A 24,472-nucleotide genomic window follows, 5' to 3' on the forward strand; every position below is an offset into this window, starting at 1 on the left:
GGGTGACAGGAGGATCACTTGGGGTTGGTTAGGAGGGTGACATAATTTTCTAGTTTGGCTGGGAAAGTTTGAACTTGAATGTTGATACTGAGTGCAGTGTCAGATCACAGATCATGGACAATACTGAAGATGCTTGTTGTAACCTGTCGTTGGGACATAATAGCTTACGTTTGTTTACATCTGGCATCACTAGATCTACATGACTTTTCTTTGCATGGTAGATCCCGCTTGTGTTTTGCGTTTATGAAGGTATGCACGTGAAAGCCGGTGTGTAAACTCTGTAAATCCGTGTCTACAGTACTAACTTCAAAAACTACGTATTTGATAATTAACACCCAAAAAATGTTGACAACAGTACGAAATGGTGATCTTTCAGCGCAATATCGCAACACAAGCCCCGCCCATTGTATTATCAGCCGATCAGGAAACAGAAGTTCTTTAGATTGGCGTGGCCTTTTTTTCGGTTTATGCAAATTGCCGAAACAATTGATTGGTTAACCAATCAAATGCCACAAAATCACTCACTTGCAATTTATACATTTCAAATTGCTGGAACTTTTTATAGCATTTCCTGTCATGAAAGGAATATGTGAAATTTGTTACCAGTTACTTGGTCATTTATGACATTTGTCATTTCAGATCAAAGACTGCAGGATTATATCAAACTTATGTTAAGAGAAATTGTTAGAGTGCGTGAGTTAGTCTGGTTTAACAGTGTTTCAGTATTTCTGGGTGTCAGCTTGATATGGGAGGAAAGCGGAAGTGAAGTCGGTCTCGGGCCTTTATTGTATGTGTGAACAAACCTAGAAACTCAATCAATGCAGGATTCTAGGATTCGAACTAATCATCATAGGTTTCTGGCGCGCCCGATGGACTCTGAATAGTGAATTGCTTGGTCACCTGTGCTCCAATATTGAAAGGAGACTTTGCCGTGTTACATAATGGTATGATAAACACAGCGAAATCGCAGATAAAAGTAAACAGTTACTAATATGTTGAGTTATTGCTCTTGTTTTATCTGAAAGTTATTTACATATCCGTCAACACTGTAAGAAAACCGCTGTTTACAGATCCACCCAGGCCTAAAAAATTAAAAAGTGGAAAAGAAATCTGAAGGTTACTGTCGTTTTTCGGCAACTGCAACCACAAATCTATTCATCCTATTAGTTAAACTGTTAAACTGACAAGGCCGGCTTCATGAACACTGCACACAACCAACATATTAAGATAACTATTATTTTATAGAAATATTATTTTTAATTGCATTGCAAAATACAAACGTATCTTTTAAACAGTCTTGAATTCCACCGAAAACTGTTCACTATTGCCACCAAATTCTAGTTTTAGAATATATGTTTATTATGTAAAGGTGGGAAGAATTTATATTGTTAAGTTTTGAAGTGGATATTGTAACAATCCTCATAAACGCCACAGATGTTTTCCTCTGCAAACACTGTGGTTCCATTTTCGATCGCTATCAGATCTGTGACGTCAAAGCATTATGACGTCACTCCTTTGTGACGCTCTTTGCTATGAAGTCGCCTATGGCAACTCTGAAGCCGTTTCAGTCTGTCGTTTGACAGTCATGTTGCAATGCTGTGTTTTGCGATGAAAATAAGGAAAAGGGTATAAATTGTGAATCAACATGACAAAAGCTAACGGTTTGAAGAATATAATGTTTATGAAAATCAACGAAAAGAGATATCAAGGAGCCGAAGCGAAACCAGAACGACATGGCGGGAGAGCCGTTGCAAAAATTCCAAAGCCGAAACCCATAAACGAGACAGAGGGGTATCGGATCATCACAGATCTGTTCAGACGGAATGATGCAAAAGCCATTGTGAAAATGGGATCCTCGGCTGATGTTGTGAGTTTTTTACTTAATGAATTATTCTTACATTAGTCAAACACATGTGTGTACTCTTTTTTACTTCTTCTGCCCCAAAATAACTTGCGACATCAATGCCCCGAAAACCTTTAACTATTTTTAAACATTTTACATTTTACACAAAATTTTGATAATATTGGCATGAACTACACTTCAACTTCATGCAAATCAAGGGGCCTCCAGCCTGTATCCTTCAGTAAGTTGCATATTGGGTCTTATTTGACGCCTCGACCAATATCTTTCTGCTTACCTAATATGACACCGTATATGGCAACTAAAGTCACCATAACTAATATTATGAAAAAATGCCTCAAAGTGAGATTGGCCAATTCAGGGAACAGTACGACTAACCCCAAACCGTCAGTAAAAATATAGCATTTTATAAGCCCTTATAAGCCATTTCGGCATTGTCTGAAAGGACAAGTCTGGTCACCAAGGGCCAAGAACCCCTCAAATATCGGTAATTTTAGCGAGACGGGTGAGAAACATAGAAATCGGGGGCATTAAAGGAAGGAACTGGTGCTGTTCATACCAGGGCCCACTTGCACAAAGCGATCTTAGCTCTAAGATGATCGTATCTCATTTACATCAACATAGGCTTACCATAGTCTTAGATTGTGAGTTTGATTCCTCCTTGCCAGATTGAAGGAATTGCTGGAGGATTTGATTGCCAAATCATGCCATAAAAGTCAACGCTCCAGCTGAGTCTTTGTCACAATATGCCATGTTTGTTTGATGCTAGTAATCAAGTATTTTGTATCTACTTTGATAATTAAAGATTTCATTTACTTACGAAAGCATTTAATTCAAGCCGTTGAGTGTGGTGTGTGTGTGGTGTGTGTGGGGGTGTGTGGGGTGGGGGGTCTAAACCCCCCGGTGTTTCAGCGGGGCGACAAATATGGCGTCTGAACAACCGTTACAATTAAACAGGAAGGAGCTCGTGCACATCCCTTACCAAAATGGCGGAAGGTGTCCAGGGCCCCGTTCCACAAAGCCATCTTACCGCTAAGGTGATCGTAACTCCCATACTTTAACACTGGCTTACGATAGTCGTAACGCTAAGATCGCTTCGTGGAACGGTGCCCAGTATAGTGCATTCTGACCCAATATGCAACTTATTTAGATCTGTCGGTCAAACAAGCTTGTTCGCTTGTCGTCGTACCCGACGTGGGGTGTTGTTCATGATATCAACCACGTGTTTGTCTGTCTAATACTTATCAGTCCCAGACTCGATTATATACAGGCTGAGTGACGTAAAACAACACCAAACACAATAACATTTTAGCTCTTCTGCTGACATCTCTGCCGTGATATACATGAAACTGAAATTGTGTTCAAAGCGGCTCGCTGCCTGTGTCTCCTCTTTCAGCTGGGCATGTCCCCCCTCGCCCTGGCTTCCAGTGTGGGTCATAAGGACGCCGTCGTCTGTCTCCTCAACGTAAACTACAACGTCAACAGGCAGTCACCGGTACGTCGGCACTTGCACAATACAATGAATGACCCGACTCCTCTTTTCCAAACCAAGACAAATTCATTGTTGATTTCGACTCATTACCATCAGTGTTAAACGTAACCTCAAACTTCATCGTCGTAATAATATTGTCAATTTTGGGGGGAAGGTTGTGCTGCTGCCATGATCAGGCTACGATTATCGTAAAACTATCGTAAAACTTGACCCAGAACCAGAGGATGACATACCTGTCCCGATACCCCAAACAGGTTATGTCTTCATGTAATCCATATATACTTACCGCCAAAAGAAACGCGAACCATAGAAACATAGAGAGATTCTTGGCATTCGTGACAAACTCGTGTTATTCCGGGACAAGCCGAATAGCGACTCGTGCCCCTCTCATGGCAATTTTTGAGACCGGGTTTCGTCTTAGCGCAAACGGGCATACCTAAAACAATTGTCAACTCGTTGCATAATGGTTCACATATATTTCCGCATATGTTATATATATTTCAGATGCAATGTAAAGCACACCGGGACGTGCGGAATTATACAGTATGATTGAACACATTTAACTGTGTCTTGGGTATATTTTTAGATGCAAGACATATGTAAAATCAAAAAATTATTTCTGAGGGATTCTTTGACGAAGAACTTGGAATCATACGCGCATTCTGACTGGTTTGTCGTATTTTCGCACATAACATTCATCGATAGGGGGACGAGTCTTCTTGCAGGTTACGGAAAGGGGCGAGTGGTGACGAATGATTGAGAAGTAGTATTTACGTAGAGGTGTGACAATGAGCACACGTGTTTCCAATGTCAGTCAAGTGTTACCACAGAGCGTCTTTATTCTAATCACAATATGCTGGATGTGGTTTCCAAACTTTACACGCTAATCCTGCTCGAGATAAATGGTGCATCTCGAGTCATGAATTTATGACGTCACACGTGATGCGTTCATGAGCATCAGTTCACACAACATAACAGTATGTTCGTTTGTGCGTCGAACCAATCTAATATCTCTTGAATATCAGTAATTCGTTATCAATTAACCAACAAATATGGTATTCACGTTTCTTTTGTCGGTGAGTATATATTATATTATGCATCAACTTAACTCTAAGGTGCTTTGTTATGGTATTTCTGCGGAGTTGAGAGCCGTTGCAGAAAACGGTCTTGCTGGTGCTTAGATTTATGTAACCCCTATACTTTAACATAGGTGTACACTAGTCGTAGCGCTCAGGGTGCCATTGTACAAAGCGACCTTAGCGCTAAGGTGATCTTAACTCCCATACCTTAACATAGTCTTACGATAATCGTAGCGCTAAGGTTGTTTTGTACAACGACAGCCAGATCGCTTTGTGGAATGGGTGCACGAATTCTGAAGGTGCCCTGAAATCAATCTGAATAAGAAAGCCCGACATGGGTACAATGTGTGAAGCCCATTTCTGGTGTCCCCCGCCGTGATATTGCTGGAATACTGCTAAAAGCGGCGTAAAACCAAACTCACTCACTCACTCACTTAATAAGAAAGTGAGCACGGAATTTGAAAATTTGTCTGAAACTTAAATTTTAAACAACCCGCGATCATGTGTCTTCTTTGTTAAGGGTTAACTTGCAAACCCCGTAGCTTACAACGGTAAATAATGCTGTCGCCGAACTTCCAAAACAGTACATGAGTTATTGACTTTTGATAATGACGTCTAAATTCCAATAATGGTGCCAAAATTCGTGATCGTTTTGATCTGTCCGTTCACGTTTCCAGGTTTGTATTTGTTATACTTTTCAAAGACGTTATCAGCGACGCTTCTATAAATGTACTAATCCTAGAGTATTTACGCTGTCAGGAGTACAAAGCGATATTAAATATATGCCCCCAAAGTACCCGCATCATAAGCTGTATCAAAGCGACGTCAGTGACGTCTTGCACACACAAAACAAGTCAGCTGACTTGAGATATGACAATTAATTTTAGAAATGTTTGTTTTTTTCAGGATGGGAATTACCCCCTCATTCAAGCGGTGAGGGGTAAGTTCCTCGAAATCGTCGAACTGCTCTTGAAGAAAGGGGCAATGGTGACCCTACAAAATTATGTAAGTTACAACAAACACGTGTCCTTCGTCTAGAGTCCATTATTGACCCCATTGTCAAACGTTATTGAGTTCTAGTGATGAAATGCGCAATTTTCTCTCCCATGTTATAAATGATACCTTAAATTATACGTTTCGAGGTGTATTGGCTAATACACCTACATACTCACGAGTGACATTGTTGGTATATTAGCCGAGGAAAAAATGCATAGGACTAACTTATATCCCACTGAAGGCGTAGGTATTAACTTTCGTTTTCGATTGTTTGTTTGTTTGTTTGTTTATTTGTTGTTTAACGCCGCACTCAGTAATATTCAAGCTTTATGGCGGCGGTCTTGAAATAATCGAGTCTGTACCAGACAATCCAGTGATTGACATCATGAGCATCGATCAATGCAATTGGGATACGATGACATGCATCAACCAAATCGGTAATAAAATATTATCCAAAAAACTTTCTGTAGGGCTTAGATAGTTTCCTCATTTATTTTCCATCAGCGGTGTCAGAGTAGCAACATCATTGTGTCCGAGTAGCAACATCATTGTGTCCCTGACGAAAATAGACATTCGGTTTAAACAAAGGAAACCATGCATGGAAACAGGACCGGAAGTAGTGTACATTGTCCTTAACTCAGTTTACGAGCTCATTTACATATGAGTCTAAATATAGACATTTGTTCGGGTAATGTATGCGTCTTTGTTTATTTTTACACCAGGAAGGGGACAACACTTTTATGATTGCCATAGTAACGGGAGACGCCAATATCATCAACAAAGTGTGGCCTTACAGAGGTGACCTTGACATTAACCAGGCCAACAAAGTGAGTCGCGTTGTTATCGTGTAGATGACGTCATTGTTTTTATTGTGTTGAGGCTCACATTTTCATTTCCTCATTGTCATATTACTCATCCAGGGACCTGACAAAGTTGATATGTTCCTGAGTGAAGCAGAGATGAAACATGTTCCGTTCAAAATGTTTTTCCTTATGGACCTTCCTGATCATGCTCTCAAAACCGTTATTTCATTCACTGAATAACAAATAGAGGATATTTGGCTTTTCTGTTGTCTGTCAAATAACAGGTTTTTCTTATTGAGTGACAAAATTCATATTGTTATGTAAGGAGAAAAATAATCGAAATTTCGAGTTATTGAAATAAACTTGAAATAACGGGAAAATAATCTAAATAACGAGAAATTAATCGAATTAACGAGAGAAAACTCGAAACAACGAGAAATAATTGAAATAACGATAAAATAATCGAAAATCGTGAAAGAACTCGAAGTTACAAGAAAATAATTGAAATTGCGAAAATATATTCGAAGTAACGAGAAAAAACTCGAAATTTCGAGAAATTAAACAAATAATTGAAATAATAACGAGAAATTTCGATTAAAAAGAATATATATTGCTGCCAAGTTGGCACCATTAGGCTTTCGAACATTCTTCGTTAACACTAAAGAGTTCGCGTTTATTTTTGCATGGTAGTATTGAGATAATCATACTGTGTTTTCAATGTAGAGCTAGGTTACCTGTTCAGTTCCAATTTCAATTTAGCGCAGGTCACCTTGGTCTACATTGAACACACTGTATGTGAACCCCCTAAATGCTCAAACTGTTATCTGGAGCCCTGCAAATAGGCCTCATTAGCGTAAAATGTTCGGGGTCAAATTTTCGTTTATAACGTTTCATTGCGCATGGCCCATTTAAGGCGGAACTTTTAAATTAGATTTTTTTTATTGTGATTGACGGGTACTTCCAGTTAGTGTTGTAAGTACAATAATTGACCCCTATTTACAATTTTCCCACCGATTAAGAAAACTATAAAGTTCTGTAAGGGAGAAACAAGGTTGCGACGATATCTGCCACACTCTCTAAAATAGTACATTAGTACAAGCAGCCACACACACACACACACGTCCATGCACGTCGCTATATAAGGGCAAAAATCTTGGACGCGACGTTAAACCCAATTTCACCTCACCTCACCTCAAATACAACGACTTAAAGACCTTAGTTTACACTACGTCGTAAAATCACCATAAATCCACCACAGCCCAAGGGCTCTCCCAACGTACAGTCTGTAAGCTGAGAGGCTTTCGTGAAACAGCACCCAGGCTCCCTAAAATATATTTATCGGAAATTGTACGCAAAACATATTACTGTCAACATTTTCAATAAATGTAGTTCAGAGGCCAGTGTTTATCATTTTGTATGGAGCGGTGTGATGGAGTGATTATGTAGACATGTACGCTTTGTTAACGTCGTTGCCGTCACTGCTGCAGTATGGAACAACAGCGCTACACCTGGCAACGGAGAAGAAATGGGAGGGATGTGTTGAGTTCCTCTTGTTGAACGGTGCCGATGTCAACAGACGCAATGCTGTGAGTAACGACTTGAACGTCATCACCATTAACACCATCGTCATAGCAAGGAATGAAACACCACATAATATAACAGTCTTTCCACTTTCCAGCTTACCACCCCCTGGATCGGGATATAGCTACAACTGCCCCCCCCCCCCCCCCCACTTACACCCCTATCTCCAAGAATTTGTACCAGTTGCCATAATATTTCCTCAAACATTCTTTCGAAAACATCTCACAATATACTGAGGATGGTACAACTTGTATTCAGAATGGTTGCACGGCTCTATTCATCGCTGTCGTCACCGGCGACATGAAGCTGACGGAGAAACTGGTGGCACAGGGAACAGACATCCTCATCGAGGACAATGTGAGTACAACAACTACTACTACTACTACTACTACTACTACTACTACTACTACTACTACTACTACTATTACTACTACTACTCGTCACGATAGGGCTGATATTTTTCCGATTTGACGTTAAATTTTCACTCTCACTACTACTACTACTACTACTACTACTACTACTACTACTACTACTACTACTACTACTACTGGTACTTGTTGTTATCCTGTCTGGCACTCGGCATTAAAGGTCAAGTTCACACGGAAATGAACCATTTTTTCTTGTACTTTTTCCACATTAAAAGTGTTAACATAGAAGTGTCATAGACAAAAATATAAAAACATCATATTTAATTAACATATTTATTGCACAAAAACGATTTATATTTTTCACATTTACCAAGTGTTCTATTTCCATAACAAAAACACCATGGCTTATGCCCCTTGCAATATGACGTCATTGGTGCCAATTGATAAACATTATGACGTCATCATGCTTTGTTAGAGCCGCTTCACGTGGTGTAGGTACAGTTTTGTGATTCTAGCATCTCAGATGCCAGCCAGAATTGTGTTATGCTGAGTCACCACTGCGCCGGAGTGTGTCGTAGACCATGTTGTTTTACCGCAAACTGGTCCTTGATATCTTTTGCGTTGAGAATGGACAGTGACCCAGTTGAATTGGCACCAATTACGTCATAATCTAAGGGGGATAACTCAGGCCTATTTCGCACCCCTCAGTTGATTTTACAATGTGTTTGATTCTCAATTGAAAATATCTAAAGTTGACCATATTATGTCCAAACACTGAAGAGTACTGTCAATAAGTCGGCACTCAAAGAATACTGTGTGTTTTTATTTTTTAAAATAGAATTGTATTTAAAACTTTTAAAAACTAAAACCATGTTCCGCATCAGTTGTTCCCTTATGCCTTATATAATGCTTTGCATAAGCCTAAATAGACAACAGACCGCATCCATGGTCTAGTGGTAAAGCGTCCGCCCGGAGAGCGGAAGGCACGGGGTTCGATCCCCGGCCGCGTCATACCAAAAGACGTTAAAAGATGGTACTTGTTGTTACCCTGTCAGGCGCTCGGCATTAAGGGGCTAAAACAAGAACTGGTCGGCTCGGAGTCAGTATACTGTGTCTGAGTGGGGTATTCATGTTAAACTGCGGCATGGTATCTCAGTGAGCTAGCACTATAAATCGGCATCAGTCCAGTCTAGTACAAGCAGCCAGACACACACGTGCATGCACGTCGCTATATAAGTGCAATAATCTTGGACTACAAGAGCACCACTACTACAACTACACCATTGCCACCACCACCACGACCGCCGCCACCACCACTACTACTACTACTACTACTGTTACTACTTAAATTATTATTGCTGTCAGTAATTGCCAGTGACATACATCACCGTTCCCCAGTTGCCAAGATACGTTGATGCAGCTTACCCTATGTGTTTGTTTCTTTAATCAATATGGCGTTAAGCTCACTTCACTCACAACAGAATAAATAGAATGTAACACGGCTTTTAATTGTTGCCAATGAATTTTGGTTAAACTTTAGGCTGCTGCATTGGACACCAGCCGACACACTGGTTTGGCCTTTGTTATTGTGATTCTTTTCCAACAGGACGGCTTCTCCGCCATATGTCGCGGCATTGAAGCGGAGAAAGAGGACATCGTCAAGTACCTGATGACCAAACTCAGTAACGCCCAGAAAGAGTTCTACGCCAAGGTAGGTGCCACAGAATAGGGCGTCCCTAGCAGCCCATGCTTGCCTTAAAGGCGGCATCTTCCCGAGGCAAGAGCGTTAACTGATTGGAAACTGTACTTTCACAGTCAGTTAACTCCCTTGCCCCCAGGAAGATGAGTAGAGTAGAGTAGAGTGTTATGGTTTTACGCCGCTTTTAGCAATATTCCAGCGATATCACGGCGGGGGACACCACAAATGGGCTTCACACATTGTACCCATGTCGGGAATCGAACCCGGGTCTTCGGCGTGACGAGCGAACGCTTTAACCACTAGGCTACCCGACCGCCCCCCGGGAAGATGAACAGGCGATGGAAACGACTGTCTCTGCTTGGGCCTGTGGGGGATTCCGGGTTCGAATAGGTCCCCAGTAATCAATGCTTGTAAGACACGACCAAATGGATCGGATGGTCCGGTTCAGTGACTTAATTATGTCGATGATAAAATCTGAGTATTCGAAACTTATCGCCGTGATATGACTGAAAAACTGTTGATTGTGGCGCACAAAAAAACAGACAACCAATCAACAGGCAAATCATTCTTTGAGATAATCGACAAATCTGTCTACAAGCATTAAGGCTTCGGAAACAATGCCGTATTTTGTTGGTCACGTCAGAAATAGAAGGGCTTCTATGTGTGTTACCTTGCTGCTGACGTGTCTGTATGTATAATATTAAACCTAAATTAGTATATGTATTTGGTTACCTGCATTTATCCAAATCATTTTTTATGAAGTTCACTGTTTTCTAAAATGTACATACTCCAGTTTATCAAGTTTGCTGCGTGTGGAATATTGCCGTCTATGGTCTAAACTGATCACCCATTCCCTGTTTTCTCAACGTTTTTCAGGGCCGCATAGACAAGCTGCGAGCGCTGACGATGGAGGAACTAGACAGTCACTGCAATGAGGAACACGACGCCTTCTTCGAAACACTGTTCACCATGTTCCAGTCCGATATATTCAAGGACACGCTGTACAGGATCAAGGCCATCCCTAACGTCTTAAACACCTCCCGCCAATACACAGCCGAGGCCGACATCATGTCCACCATGTTCTTCCTCTGCAGCATGCTGATGACCGACTTCGGTACAATCATAGATGAGCGGTTCACCCTGCAGTTCATCCGATCGCAGGGCCATGACCTCGTCATGAAGACAATCAAGCAGAACCCGGACATCGAGAAGCTGGAACAGAGACAGGAGAACGAGACGGATATCATAGCGGGGATGCTGCTGCCTCTCATATGCATGCATGGGCTTGAGGAAGGGCGGGACTGGCTGCAGAAAAACCTCAGCAACTTGCATCTGGTTAAGATGACCGATTACCTCCGATCTGGATCCACGATTGAGAATTTTTTCAACTGTGCCAAATGTCCCCCTAGGTTCAAGAAGGCCTGGAACTCCTATCTTGAGTTCTTCGATAACATGGTGATGGACAGGAGGGTGGAGAACCAGACCCATCTGTTGATGAACGAGGAGAAGGACAAACAGAAGGCAAAGAAGAAGAGGGATCGGAAGAGGCTGAGGAGACAGAAACAGCGGGAGGCGAAGGAGGAGAATGTCAATAAGAACGCCAATGGAAAGCTGTCGGACGAAGAGATCAACAAAGCTGTGGGAGCGGAGAAATCCTCAAAGAGGACAGACGAAAACGTCAGGTACGACCAACACGTGCTTATGCCTGACTGGAATGTGTGTATCGAGAACGTCAGGGAAAGTGACGGTAATATAATCCAGACAAGACATGATCCAATGCAGTTCAGATACAACTACGTGGAACCGACACATGCTAAGAAGTCGAACGGCTATCACATGCATCAGACGGCTCCGCCCTTGAGGACCAACAAGGACGATAAAACTGAGTGGCAGAAGGTTGAGAACAGACGGGTAGCAGCTGCAAAGACAGCAGCCAGCAAACATGCCCAGAGGAATCAAAATGTTCAACCATCAAGGAAACCAAAGAGGCAACAAAACAAAACCAAGGATTTTGTTAAACCGGCAGTTGCAATGCCCGCTAAACGAGTCATGGGCGGTGTCTGTTGGGCTGATGTTGCTAAGGGTAAAGTGTCGTCACAGCACCTGCATCAACAGCAGGAAATACTGCTACAGACAGAACAGTATCGACTGCAACAGGAAAAACTTGAAGAACGCCAAAAACACCCGAGGTGTCTTGAACAGCAACGCCAAGATATCAGCGCCCATCGCCAGGAGGTTTTCACATATGAAGACGATTTCCCTAACCTGCCAGAGGAAGAAGAAAGGGCAAGCGTTTGCGAAACCGACGTTTCAGAAGCTCAGTCGACTTCCACAGCGTCCTTCAGTGAAGAGCAGCAAATTGATCAGATTCCTGATCCTGTAGTGGAGTCGGATATCATGGGCAATTTACCAGTCAACCAGGCTCATTTTGATGATAACTCTGAAAACGACATTGCGTACATGCATATGCAGCAGCTGCATCATCATCAACAACAGCAGCAACAGCAACAACAGCAACAATATCCTCAACATTTTCAGCCTCCGCCACCTCAGTTCATATCTCCATATCCGATGATGGGTCAGATGCCAGTGCCCACACAAACGTGGATGTGTAGGTATGGGCTGAATCCTGCTACAAGACCACCTCCGGGGTTCCAGCCTCGTATGATGCATCCACAAATGCGGCCAAGGGTACCACAGATGCACCAGCCGTACGGCTTTAGAGTCAACTTTTCTCAAGGTCCAGCATTCCCTGCACCGCAGATGACAATGGCTAACATTGCACAGTCTCTGCTACAGCCGTACCTTGTCGAAGACAACGCAGGTGGAGAGAAGGAGCATGGCGAGGAAAGAGAGCAGATTGCTGGAGAATGTCGGCCTCAAGAGAACAAATGGAATGGCTCTGACAATCCTGTGATTACTGAGGAGGACTGTTTGACAGTGAGCCCAGTCTTCCACAACGCATCAGAGAATATCTGGAGCGCAGAACAGGCAGACAACTGCTTTCTGGAAACATCTGAAAGACTCAACGAAGCTGGGGCACCTGAGGCTTGGACAAACATGCTGACCAAAGACACGACGACGAGCATCCCAGAACCGGTCCAGCAAAGTGTACAGCAAAATGACCTTTCAGAGAAGTCTCCCGATCTGTGCCGACGTGATGGGTTTCCGGGGCAAGAGTGCCAGCAGGGACTGAATGAAGAGGACTTCGGCAAAATAATTGCACACATCGCAAAATGCTTGGCTGCGTCAAAATCCGAATCTGTTCTCTTCCCGGAGACTCTGAGAGATGAAGCAGAAAAGACTTCTGCAACAGCAGCTCCGGCAGCCACCGCGTTTCCTCAGAACCAGGAGGTGTTCCCTGGATTCCATGACATGAAGAGCTCTGTGGCTGGCAACGAAAGTCTGAACCCATTCCTGCTCGAGAACATGGCCAAGGAGCAGGTGAAACGTCAGTACAGAACAATAGCCGGGAAGCCAATGCTTGAGAACTCAGTCTACTTCCACGACTTTGACTACTACGCCTCCCTGTATGGATTAACAACCGAGGAGTTGCGAGACAACGCCGCTCAGTATGCCAACGTTAATGACATCCCCGTCGACGATGTCGTCAATAACAATGCTGGACAAGGGGATGGTATCAGCAATCCTGAAGAAGGTCTGGCGACCATGATGAATAGCGCTACAAAAAGGAATGAGGTCAGCGATCACGTGATTGGTCATCACACTACGTGTATCAGCCTTGAGAAAGAGGACCCTGAGGACAAGACGGTGGCCGAAGTGCAGTGGGCGGCCCAGAGTCGCAGGTGGAAGGATAAACTAGCACAGCTTATCGATCTGCCGTACACGATGAGGAAGCAAATGGGCAGAATTGTCATACCACTCAATACCGACGATTTCAAGATTAGCAAGTCGTGAGTAGCTACAGTGAGTGAGTTGCGTTTAACGCCGCTTTTAACAGTATTCCAGTTATATCGCAGCGTGTCAGCTTAATGTGGGAGGAAAGTCCGAAGTGATGTAGGTCTCAGACGTTTATCACTTCGGTGAAACCCACGAGCACGGGTATGGTGCTGACAAACCTAGAAACATAATCGGTGCGAACCGTTTCTGGCGTGTCCACGGGACGCAACGCTGCACAGCGAATCGGGGCGCCTTAGACGACTGGGCCACCCGTGCCCCCGAGTAGCTACAGTATTTTGACAATGACAAGATGATAGTTTAGACGATAATCATGCATGCAGATCCCTTTGTGGAACGAAACCCGTATCAGTTGATTGGCAGTTTTGGGACAAGAGTGAGTAAGTGAGTAAACGAGTGAGTGAGTTTAATTTTAAGTTTTAGCAATATTCCAGCAATATCACGGCAGGGGATACCAGAAATGGGCTTCACACATTGTACCCATGTCGGGAATCGAAGACGTGTCTTCGGCATGACAATCGTACGCTTTAACCACAAGGCTACCCGGCTGCCCCTGTCTCTTCAAGGGGGCCTTTGGTTGGTTGGTTGGTTGGTTTATTGTTTAACGCCGCACTCAGCAATATTCCAGCTATATGACGGCGGTCTGTAAATAATCGAGTCTCGACCAGACCATTCAGTGATTAATATCATGATCATCGATCCACGCAATTGGGATCGATGACATGCATCAACCAAGTCAGCGAGCCTGACCACTAGGCTACCCGACCAAACCCTTGGGGACAGGTGACACAATAATAAGAAATCATGTAACCTCATAACTTTCTGTACTTTTTGTGTTGGGTGTGAAAATTCTTTTTTTTGTTAAAATCTACCGAAAATGATTGATATTATTCTGTCCATGCTTAATAGTCCTGACAAGATACCAACTTATACAGGATATATGGATGTGTTTCTAGGGGTGAAAGCGTGGTGTTGGGCTTCCTGACGGACGGGTGTGAGGTGGGGGTCAGCATCCTCGAAGCTGAGCGCGAGATGGTGGACAAAGACCTCATCAAGAAACTGGCCGCGTCCGACACCAAATACAACTTTCTACTGAGATACAAGGTTTGACCTACATCATCAGCCAAATGTTCGGGGCTTACACAATTCCTTCACAAGGGACAGGATAACCTACGAGCTTCGAGGAATTATGGATTATCTGCCTCAAATGAAATTTTAATTCAAAAGGGAGAGATATTCCACACTTCCTAGTTCAAATATGATGTTCTAAACGTTACACATAATCGTTTCCCTGAGAAAATGTAGAGATTTTTTTGAATTTCCTCATCTGAAATTACTCTATTGTTTGAATGACGTCATATTAACTCACCATGACGTCAAGAACAATGGATGAAGTCATCTTTGTCACGTTTCTAGGGCTTCTTCGAAAACAATTAAAACAATGAACTCATTGTTTTTATTACTTGCCCGTGAAGAGATCACCCGTTTAATAAACATACAGCTGTATTACACATTGTGTAATACCAAAACGCGTGCCTATGTACTCTCGGAACAAGTTTCACGAACAAATATTGAAAGCTCTCAGCATCCCTTGGCTTATTCAACGACATTGCGTGTGGAGTTGATAGATCACTGCGATGAGCTTATGCACACTCGATGACCCCAGCAACCTTGTTGCTAGGCTGACGTCACATGGCATTGTTTCACCGACGGATCTTCCACAAATTCCACAAATTACGTCATCGGGTATTGTGACGTTATTGTAACCTTACAAGGCCCGCTCCACAAGGCGATCGTATTGTAGTTCAGTTATATTACGTATGGATAATAAATAGCTTATGACATAAGTGTGCCTATCATGTGGGCTTTGCGGGTTACAATAGGCCTCTAGCAACTTTTATGCTTGTTGTAAAATGCGACTTTTAGATCGACTGGTCGGCTTGGTGCCATGGCTGATAGGGTCTCATCGTACCCAGACAGCTACAATCGTTTCTCATAATCTCAATGACTGGTTTGTCGGGTTCTGATTCGATTATTAATGTTTGTTTGTTTTTTTCTTGTTTAACGCCGCACTCAGCAATATTCCAGCTATATGACGGCGGTCTGGAAATAATCGAGTATGGACCAGACAATCCAGTGATTGACATCATGATCATCGATCCACGCAATTGAGATACGATGACATGCATCAACCAAGTCAGCGAGCCTGACCTCCCGATCCCGTTAGTCGCCTCTTACGACAAGCATAGTTGCTGAAGACCTATTCTACCCCGGATCTTCACGGGTCGATTCATGTCATAATATTAATGAGTGCGCGTTACACAAACAAACGAGTGTACGTCGTACTGACATTCACTGTATTTCATTCACCCTCGGAAAGGCTTGGACACCCTTTCCCAAAATCCGTACGACACACAGATATATGTACTGATCTTTATTTATTGACCAATGTAGGCCCTGGCGGAGGTGGGGAGTAAGCACTACCTGGCCACTGAGCTGTGTGACTACACATTGGAGGAATACATCGCCATCACCCGTCTGGACCACAACCACGATCCTCTGGCCGCAAACAGACTCGCCTGGCAGCTCCTCAAGGGCATCCGATACCTCCACGACGACATCGGCATCGTCCACGGCAACCTCAGGGTGAGTGAGTGATAGTTTTACGACGATTTTAACAAAATTCCAACAATAGATCACGTCGGGGGCAACAGGGAAAAATGGATTTCACACATTGTACCTATTGGGGAATCGAACCGGGCCTTCAGCGATGCAAGAAACGCTTTAACCACTAGGCTACCCCCAACGCCCTGAGTGATGAGCAATCAGCAATATCACGGCTGTATCATGGTGGCGTATTAATAGTCGAGCCTGGAGCTGATAAACCAGTGTGTAATGGTATGAATGTAGTTCAAAACATGTCTTTCTTTACACGAAACTGCAGGTGATATGTCATATACTGACTACTCTTGTTTTGCAAGTGACATGTTCTTACATACACAATTAATATTCGAAATCTTCATTATTTGTATATTTCAACTATTATTTGTGATATTACGTAAAGCGTCTCCCTTAACGCTCTCTAGCCCGACAACATCTACGTAGACAGCGAGGGCAAGCTGAGGGTGGGCGGTTACGGCATCATCAAGAAGGACAAGTTCGGTCACTTCTCTACACGTCCAACAGGTGAGACGTGATCATCAGTTAACATCAGTTCTGTCGAGAACATCGGTTAACATGTCTCGTGTCTGTTCTATGTAACACACTCCAAGTGGCCACATACAGTGGCCACTCACTCACTCACTCACTCACTCACTCACTCACTCACTCACTCACTCACTCACTCACTCACTCACTCACTCACTGTTCTACTTGTAGGGGGGAACCTATGCTGGCAAGCAACCGAGACCTTTGCAGAAGATGAAAACTCCATCCCAACAACGCGGTCGGACGTGCAGGTCGTCGGTATGATCCTCTACTACATCCTCACCGGCGGACGACATCCCTACGGCAACAACAATTTTGAGATTGAGCTGAACCTGTGTCAAAACTGTGCGGAGCTCTCCTTCATTAGCGAGGAGGCTAACGATCTGATTAATGACATGCTGTTCTCTGATGTCAGCGCCAGACCATCCATCGACGCCTGTCTCAGGTTGGAACAGGGGCTATTATAACTCTATGAATAGAAGCCAAATACAGTCAGATCTTTGGCCTCTATTGTTAACATATACTCAGTTTTAAATCAATGTACATTTGGAATCTGTAAGAATGAAGCTTCAAAATAGCTTTTTTAAAAGCATTCTGTTTCCAAGACGACCTACTTGGGCCTTGTTCCGCAATGAAATCGTAGCCCTCAATAAGCGTAACTCCAATTCTTTAACATAGACCTACGACTGTCGCAGCGCTATATGAATCAGGGCCCAGACATTTCTGAAATAACCCTTTTGTTAACCTTGGGTAACAAGTTGGTCATCTAATTGGTCGGCTAATTGGTCATCCTTGCAAGCTTAATTCAATTTTCTCCAAATTGTCGGTCAAGAAGCTCAAAATTTATGAAATATATCGGTTTGGCAGTCAGTGGTTACCTGAAGTCTTACCAAGACAATATCTACTTTTTATACATGGCACTCATTACAAAAGCAAGATTTGGGGCGGTATACTTAAAGAAATTGAGACTTTTCTAAAGTCAAAACGTATGTTTTTAAATATATGTGAATTGTTTTATATCAACAATAGAACAACCTAAACCCACGATCACTGGTATGTTGCTCACAAACCAAAGATCATAACCAGGACAATCTTGGATTCGAACCCGTGATCATAGGCTCCTGGTTGCCCGTTGGACATAAATGCACCTGCACTGCAAAGTGCACCGCCTTAGACCACGGCTTGGTCATCATTGCCCTCCTATTGACCCTTCAGACATCTTATGTTCGATATCGATAATAAGAATAATAATAATCAATTGAATGTTCCTGACAGTGCTTAGTCCATGTTCCAGGCATCCGTTCTTCTGGTCAGAAGAGAAGCGGTTCCGGATGGTGCTCATCGCTGGCTCGGATGTGCTCAAGGAGATGAAAACAGGGTCAGACATTTTGTTACATAATCTCAATATCACTTGTACTTGGGATTACCCAATTATGTCCGCATTCACATTATCGTGTTACGAATTCTATGATGCTTTGCTGAAAGATCAAACGAGCGGACAGTACTTTATCCTGCGATAAAGTACACGCTTTTCCCTCCGGGATCTAACGTATCCTTAGTAACATGCAAATTAGTTCTACCCTTACCGCCAATCAAGATAGCGCGTCCATCTTACTAGATCAGCGACAATACAGTGTGTCGATAAAACACATTATGGCTTTGACAATCGCGAGAATGAAAAACGTCACAGATGTATCAATAGAAAGGTGACAATGTGATGTGGCAATTGCCCAGTGAGACTTTAAAACTGTACCTTGTTAATTGAAAATGAGGACACAATTTAAAAAGCGAGCATCATGGAAGGATAAAGTACATACGGTCGGCGTTTTTTTATCTTTCATCGAAGCATCACATACTATCTATCTAAGGTATTTGTTTCCGGCTAACGGGATCGGATGGTCAGGCTCGCTGACTTGGTTGGTGCATGTCACCGTATCCCAATAACGTAGATCGATGTTCATGATGTCAATCACTGGATTGTCTGGTCCAGACTCGATTATTTCCAAACCGCCGTCATATAGCTGGGATATTGCTGGGTGCGGCGTTAAACAACAAACAAACAACATTTGTTTCTGTTGAGTGCAGAATACCCTGTGTTCATAATAGGATGTCATGACATGCTAACTTCATGCGGCAGTATCCAGCTTTAAACGGTTGACAGCTGCAATGTCTGTATGAAATGTTATGGAATTAACAAAGCGGACCAGGTGGTTATAGGTGGTTTATAATCTCCTTCCAGAATTGCCCTGACTGGCTCGGGAAGCACCACCATGACAGACTTCCTGAATGTGTCGGAATATCTGGTGATCAGCGACGGCTGGGTGAGTGTGTGCCCTGTTGGACGACGTGACGCTGGCGTACTCCGACCGTTTAGGCCAAACGTTTCGGTCTATACATACATGTGTTATCGCCATTTAACAGCTTATTGTATAGTAGGCTAACATGAGAGTGTTGTCATTCTATTATAGAACGTAGAGCGTGCCTATGTCGTGCAACTCGCTTTCAATATGTAGCAAGCGTCAAACGTTGGCCCACAGTCTCTCATGTTGCAACGTTGTGCAGCTAACAAGTATAATGCATGGCGTGAATGCACTGGTGAAAACACCTGTCACGTATTCGGCAGTCGTATTGGTCACTTTTTAGTTGACTTTGAACAGAGCCGAAGAGCACTGTTTGGTCCATCATTCTCCGGGATCATACAGAAGAATTTGTGTATTGCTGTACGGCGTCCTCATAGTGTCGTAAATAGTGCAGCCGTGTGAGTTATTGCAGCCGTGTGAGTTATTGCAGCCGTGTGAGTTATTGCAGCCGTGTGAAACACAGGCGCCAAGTTCACCAGACATGTTCATTATAGTTGACTTGACTCACTTATGAGATAAACATTATGTGTTTTCAGATTTGCTGGTGTTATTGAGCAGTGAATGCTCCATTATTTTAGCAGGCAGTTTTTGAGAAAAAAATATACTATAATGTATTCATCCGAAGTGTTAAATCAAAGCATTTCCCTGATACCATTTAACAATGTTTTTAACCATTGGGATTGCATCGCACGATTCCCTTTATTTTACAAATGGTGACAATTTGTGACATGTGACAGATTACATGCCATTGTTCATCGACTCTTTAGGTCATTGCTCAAGCTATCAAGTTTTTCTTTTCCAGACTCGATTATTTACATACGGCAGACAGATAGCTGGAATATTGCTGAATGTGACGTTAAACACCATAAATCAAAGAAACACCCCATCCTGTATGAATTTGAACCAGATTAGAACTTGCATTGATTCCAACGATTGCTCAGATCAGGGCCGACGGAAAAGCCTCGTCACACCGACAACACGGTTTCGATTCATGGGTTCAATGTGTGTAGACCATTTTGATGTTCCCCGCCGTGATTGTGCGGGAATGTTGCTGATATCGGTGTTAAACCTCACTCACTTACTCACTTTTCTGCAGATCAACGTCATCGACAGCTCCGTGCTGAAGGAGATGCGAGCGTTCCGCCAGTACAAGAACACCCTGGCTGAGATGGTGCTGTTTATCTACAACTGCTGTCTCCATTTTGACAAGATGTGAGCAATTCTATCTCTGGAGTGAAGAAAGAGATCCTATACGCTATTCCCTAATAGAGTTCCGTACAATAGATTTTTACATTTGTGTGTATTATATAGATAATCTCACCCGAGTGTCTTTTGATATCAAAGATATCAACAAGGTTTGATATATTTGATCTCGAAAGACACGAGGGTGAGATTTTATTTATCATCCAACATCATTCTTCCAACTTTTTCAGTTTGTAGACAGTAATAAGCAGTAATACATTTGATAACGTTTGTTTGTCCACAGGTCACACGGTGCCCGAGATGTACTTGATGACCCCTGTCGATACTTCTTGGCGCGGTTCCCTCCCTTGTTTATGGCCGTGTACAAAGCAATCAAGGCATCCGACAGAACAGATCGCACTTGCTATCGACCCTTCTTCTAGAATCGTTAGATAAAAATCTTACACTAATTATGTATAGATAGATCTGATATTTTTGTGAAAACTATATAAAACCCGATAAATATTAGACTGATTCTTGACCCGCTACATGCTCATATATTCTAGAGAAATATACTATTTACATATACACATATACACTTAGCCTTTTAAATAGGTATTAAATGTGTTTTAGATTTTTCATTCAGAAAATGTATACACATTTGTAATAACTTCAATTTCTTGATAGGCTGTAAGCAGTGTTTTATATATACATTTAGTCCGTAAGTTTTACAACAGGCACATTTGTTACCCATTTTTACATCCGTCCATTGTTAAAAAGAATATAATTATTGATTGTTGATTTATATCGATGTTTGCTGCAACATTATTATATTTGATACCAGTGCTCGTGAATAAAGAGGTTATGCTGTTACAGTTGCATTTGCCTTGTTGCTCTGTGTATCAATGTACCAAAGTAGCATCATTTTAAACCTACAACGGAGGGTTCAAATCCGGTTCGTCGAGGGGCCCGTTCCACAAAGACCATCGTAACCTCATTCTTTACCAGGCTTACGACAGTCGTAGAATGAGTGAGTATGTGTGTTGGGTTTAATGCACAGCGAATTGCGGTGTCTAAGATTTGTTTGTGTTTTGTTCAACTCCGCACTCAGCAATTTTCCAGCTATATGACGGCGGTCTGTAAATAATCGAGCCTGGACCACCATGAGCATCGATCCAAGCAATTGGGATCGATGACATGCGTCAACCAAGTCAGGGACCGTGACCACCCGATCCCGTTAGTCGCCTCTTACGACAAGCATAGTCGCCTTTTACGGCAATTCACGGGTCGTACCCATGTGGGGAATCGAACCCGGTCATTCGGCGTGATGACCAAACGTTTTAACCACCACAAGGCTACCATCCTCCCCTCATTATCCTCTGAACCATTGGATACTTGAAACTGAACATAGTCGCCTTTTACGGCAAGCATGGGTTGCTGAAGACCTATTCTACCCCGGATCTTCACGGGTCCACCCAATTGGGATACGATGACATGCATTAACGAAGTCAGCAAGCCTGACCACCCGATCCCGTTAGTCGCCTTTTACGGCAATTCACGGGTCATACCCATGTGGGGAATCGAACCCGGGCATTCGGCGTGAAGATCAAACGCTTTAACCACAACAAGGCTACCACCCTCCCCTCATTATCCTCTGAACCATTGGATACTTGAAACTGAGCTGGAATATAGTGATGAACCCAGCAATTTGGTCTCTTTAAAACTGACTCACAATTATATACATTCTTAGGGACCGACTATATGAATTTTGTTGAAAGGTATCTTTGATATCTTATCTTGAAAAACAATGAATATTTGCTTTTTCTGTATAAATTAATAACATTTCAAGCATGTTAAGGGTCATGTGGTTGCAAGTTCATTTCCTACCCTAGTCTTCATCGAACCAATATATATTGACACAAAGTTATTCAGCCACAGATTACTTTTCACAAAGTGTTGCAAGAATGAGTGATGGTTAAATAGATATAATCAAATTTAACAACGATTCTTTCAATAATTTCCAATAACATAAAAAAGCAAACTCGCTATACTCAGCTAAGACATTTTTGCTCGTGTGGTACTTTCTACATATTTTTCATAATTCTTTGATACTTTTTGTGTCATAATCATCATTATGATTAAAATGCATTAGAATGTTAAGGCGCTTGGCAACTCATGGTCGACCATCCGCTGTATTACATCTCCATTCTATTATGATGAATACCGCTAACAATTACCATTTATTATTACAAAACCATTTGCGAAGTTTGGAACAAAACCCAAGCCATATTACGGAGAGGGGCGTCAAAATCGGCTCTAAATGGTGTACCTATGTGGTGAATTGGTGTGACGAGTCAACGCTTTAACCTCGCTAGACAAACCCCGTCGCCAATGACTTTGTCGGTTAAGATTATTTATATTAACAAATGTCAAATCAGGTTAGAAGTGTTGTATATTTCATGCAGGTGTTCACCGGAATAGTCACGTGATGTCATGGTTACGAGTTTAGCCAATCGGGATACACTTTCGTTGCACGAGTTTTTCCTGCGCGTAATCCAGACTCTATTGATCGAAGCAGACGACGCTTACTTTATAAATTAATTTCAACAAGCTGTTTTGGAATTCATTTAACATCGAGATTGCAATGGGCTAAGACCCTTTTTTCTCATGTTTATATTATTCACGAGCTACTTTGAACGCTGCGTTTAAAACTTTGGTATGTCATGTGCATTATGAAGATTTTTCACGAAGAAACATATTTCAGCTTGATTTCCTGCCCTGCCGTATGTTTTCACTCTGGAGGGGACGTTGAACAAAACGACATGGTAAGTGCAGCAATATTGAATTCAACAATCTGAACAGATAATTATGTAAACGAATAATCGCCGTGTATTCGATACAAAACAGCACCAGGGCACCAGGCCGGTAAGAGGGTTTCTCTGTCACTCTGTGTGTGCGCGCGTGCGTGAGGAGGGGGGGGGGGGGGGGGGGGGGGGGTTTGTCCCATGTCGTCAATGAATGAAGCATATCATTTAATGTAAGAATACAGCATGTACATAAAACATATTGATTCTAAATTCTGTTTATGTTCTTACACCTATTTCGTTGATGTTTTCAACTTGACCAATTACACAATTATACGTCGGGAAGACCAAGGATGGGTTTCACACATTTTACCCCTTTTGGGTACAAGACCCGGATATTCGTCAGAGAAGCGAACGTTTTAACATGGTTTCTCCATACAACTCCAGTGATGTAAACAAGAGAAAACAGTTTCGCTGCCGTCATAACGGCTTCCTCCACACACTTATGCAGTGTTAATATATTAGTTTTAGCAATATTTCAGCAATATCATAGCGGTGGACACCACAAATGGGCTTCAAATTGTATCCATGTCGGGATTCGAACCCATGCACACTATACACACACCGAATTATTTTTTCAATAAATTTTCACAAGAAGAATTTTGTCCATCGCCTTCACACATTGGCCAACAACATATACACACATACAGAGTATTTGTTTCGAAATGACCGTTTTAACCATTCCTTGCAGCTCTATCTTGTCCAGCTCCGCTATGAAAGGTGTAGTAACATCAATACATGCTGTTTTCTTTGTGAAACCTGCAAACTGTTGGTTTAATATCAATAAAACGTAGTTTTAATTGCAATAAAAACGAGTTTAGCTTCGTCGATTCAGCAGTCTTACTACGACGAGGGTAGTTGTTTGGTCCGCTGTAAGCAACCGCAAACCAAGTACCAGTGTCTTAATAGGGAGGGGTGAGGTTAGATGTCACTTTTTGAATGAACGGGTTTATGTCCATAAAGGTTTACAATTTGGAACATAATTTTTAATTTTTTAAATTAGATGCTATTTTATATTAATGATTTGATCCTCTTGCTAAGTTTAAGAGTTTCAGAGTTGGC

At 42.5% G+C, this 24,472-nt stretch overlaps 1 protein-coding gene across 1 annotated transcript; it reads left to right on the plus strand.

Annotated features, from left to right (window-relative positions):
* Positions 1-1,645: 1,645 nt before the first annotated feature.
* LOC139452375 (uncharacterized) lies at positions 1,646-20,989 on the plus strand. The gene is made up of 16 exons (XM_071233837.1): positions 1,646-1,867; positions 3,258-3,356; positions 5,339-5,437; positions 6,151-6,255; positions 7,719-7,817; positions 8,071-8,169; positions 9,787-9,891; positions 10,756-13,793; positions 14,754-14,901; positions 16,252-16,443; positions 16,884-16,983; positions 17,176-17,449; positions 18,299-18,382; positions 19,244-19,325; positions 20,461-20,576; positions 20,851-20,989. The coding sequence occupies exons 1-16, from the start codon at positions 1,646-1,648 to the stop codon at positions 20,987-20,989; spliced, it is 5,001 nt and encodes a 1,666-aa protein (XP_071089938.1).
* The last annotated feature ends 3,483 nt before the right edge of the window (positions 20,990-24,472 follow it).

The sequence above is a fragment of the Haliotis cracherodii genome, unplaced genomic scaffold, assembly GCF_022045235.1.
Source record: "Haliotis cracherodii isolate W230 unplaced genomic scaffold, xgHalCrac1.p SCAF_10, whole genome shotgun sequence".
NCBI lineage: Eukaryota > Metazoa > Mollusca > Gastropoda > Lepetellida > Haliotidae > Haliotis > Haliotis cracherodii.

What these genes read in the sequence shown, in the direction of transcription:
- LOC139452375 (XM_071233837.1), top strand. Translation starts at nt 1,646, where the DNA reads ATGACAAAAGCTAACGGTTTGAAGAATATAATGTTTATGAAAATCAAC. An exon ending in ATGTCAACAGACGCAATGCT is followed by an intron (nt 7,818 to 8,070) that starts GTGAGTAACGAC and finishes ACTTGTATTCAG; the next exon opens with AATGGTTGCACGGCTCTATT. An exon ending in ACTTTCTACTGAGATACAAG is followed by an intron (nt 14,902 to 16,251) that starts GTTTGACCTACA and finishes TGACCAATGTAG; the next exon opens with GCCCTGGCGGAGGTGGGGAG.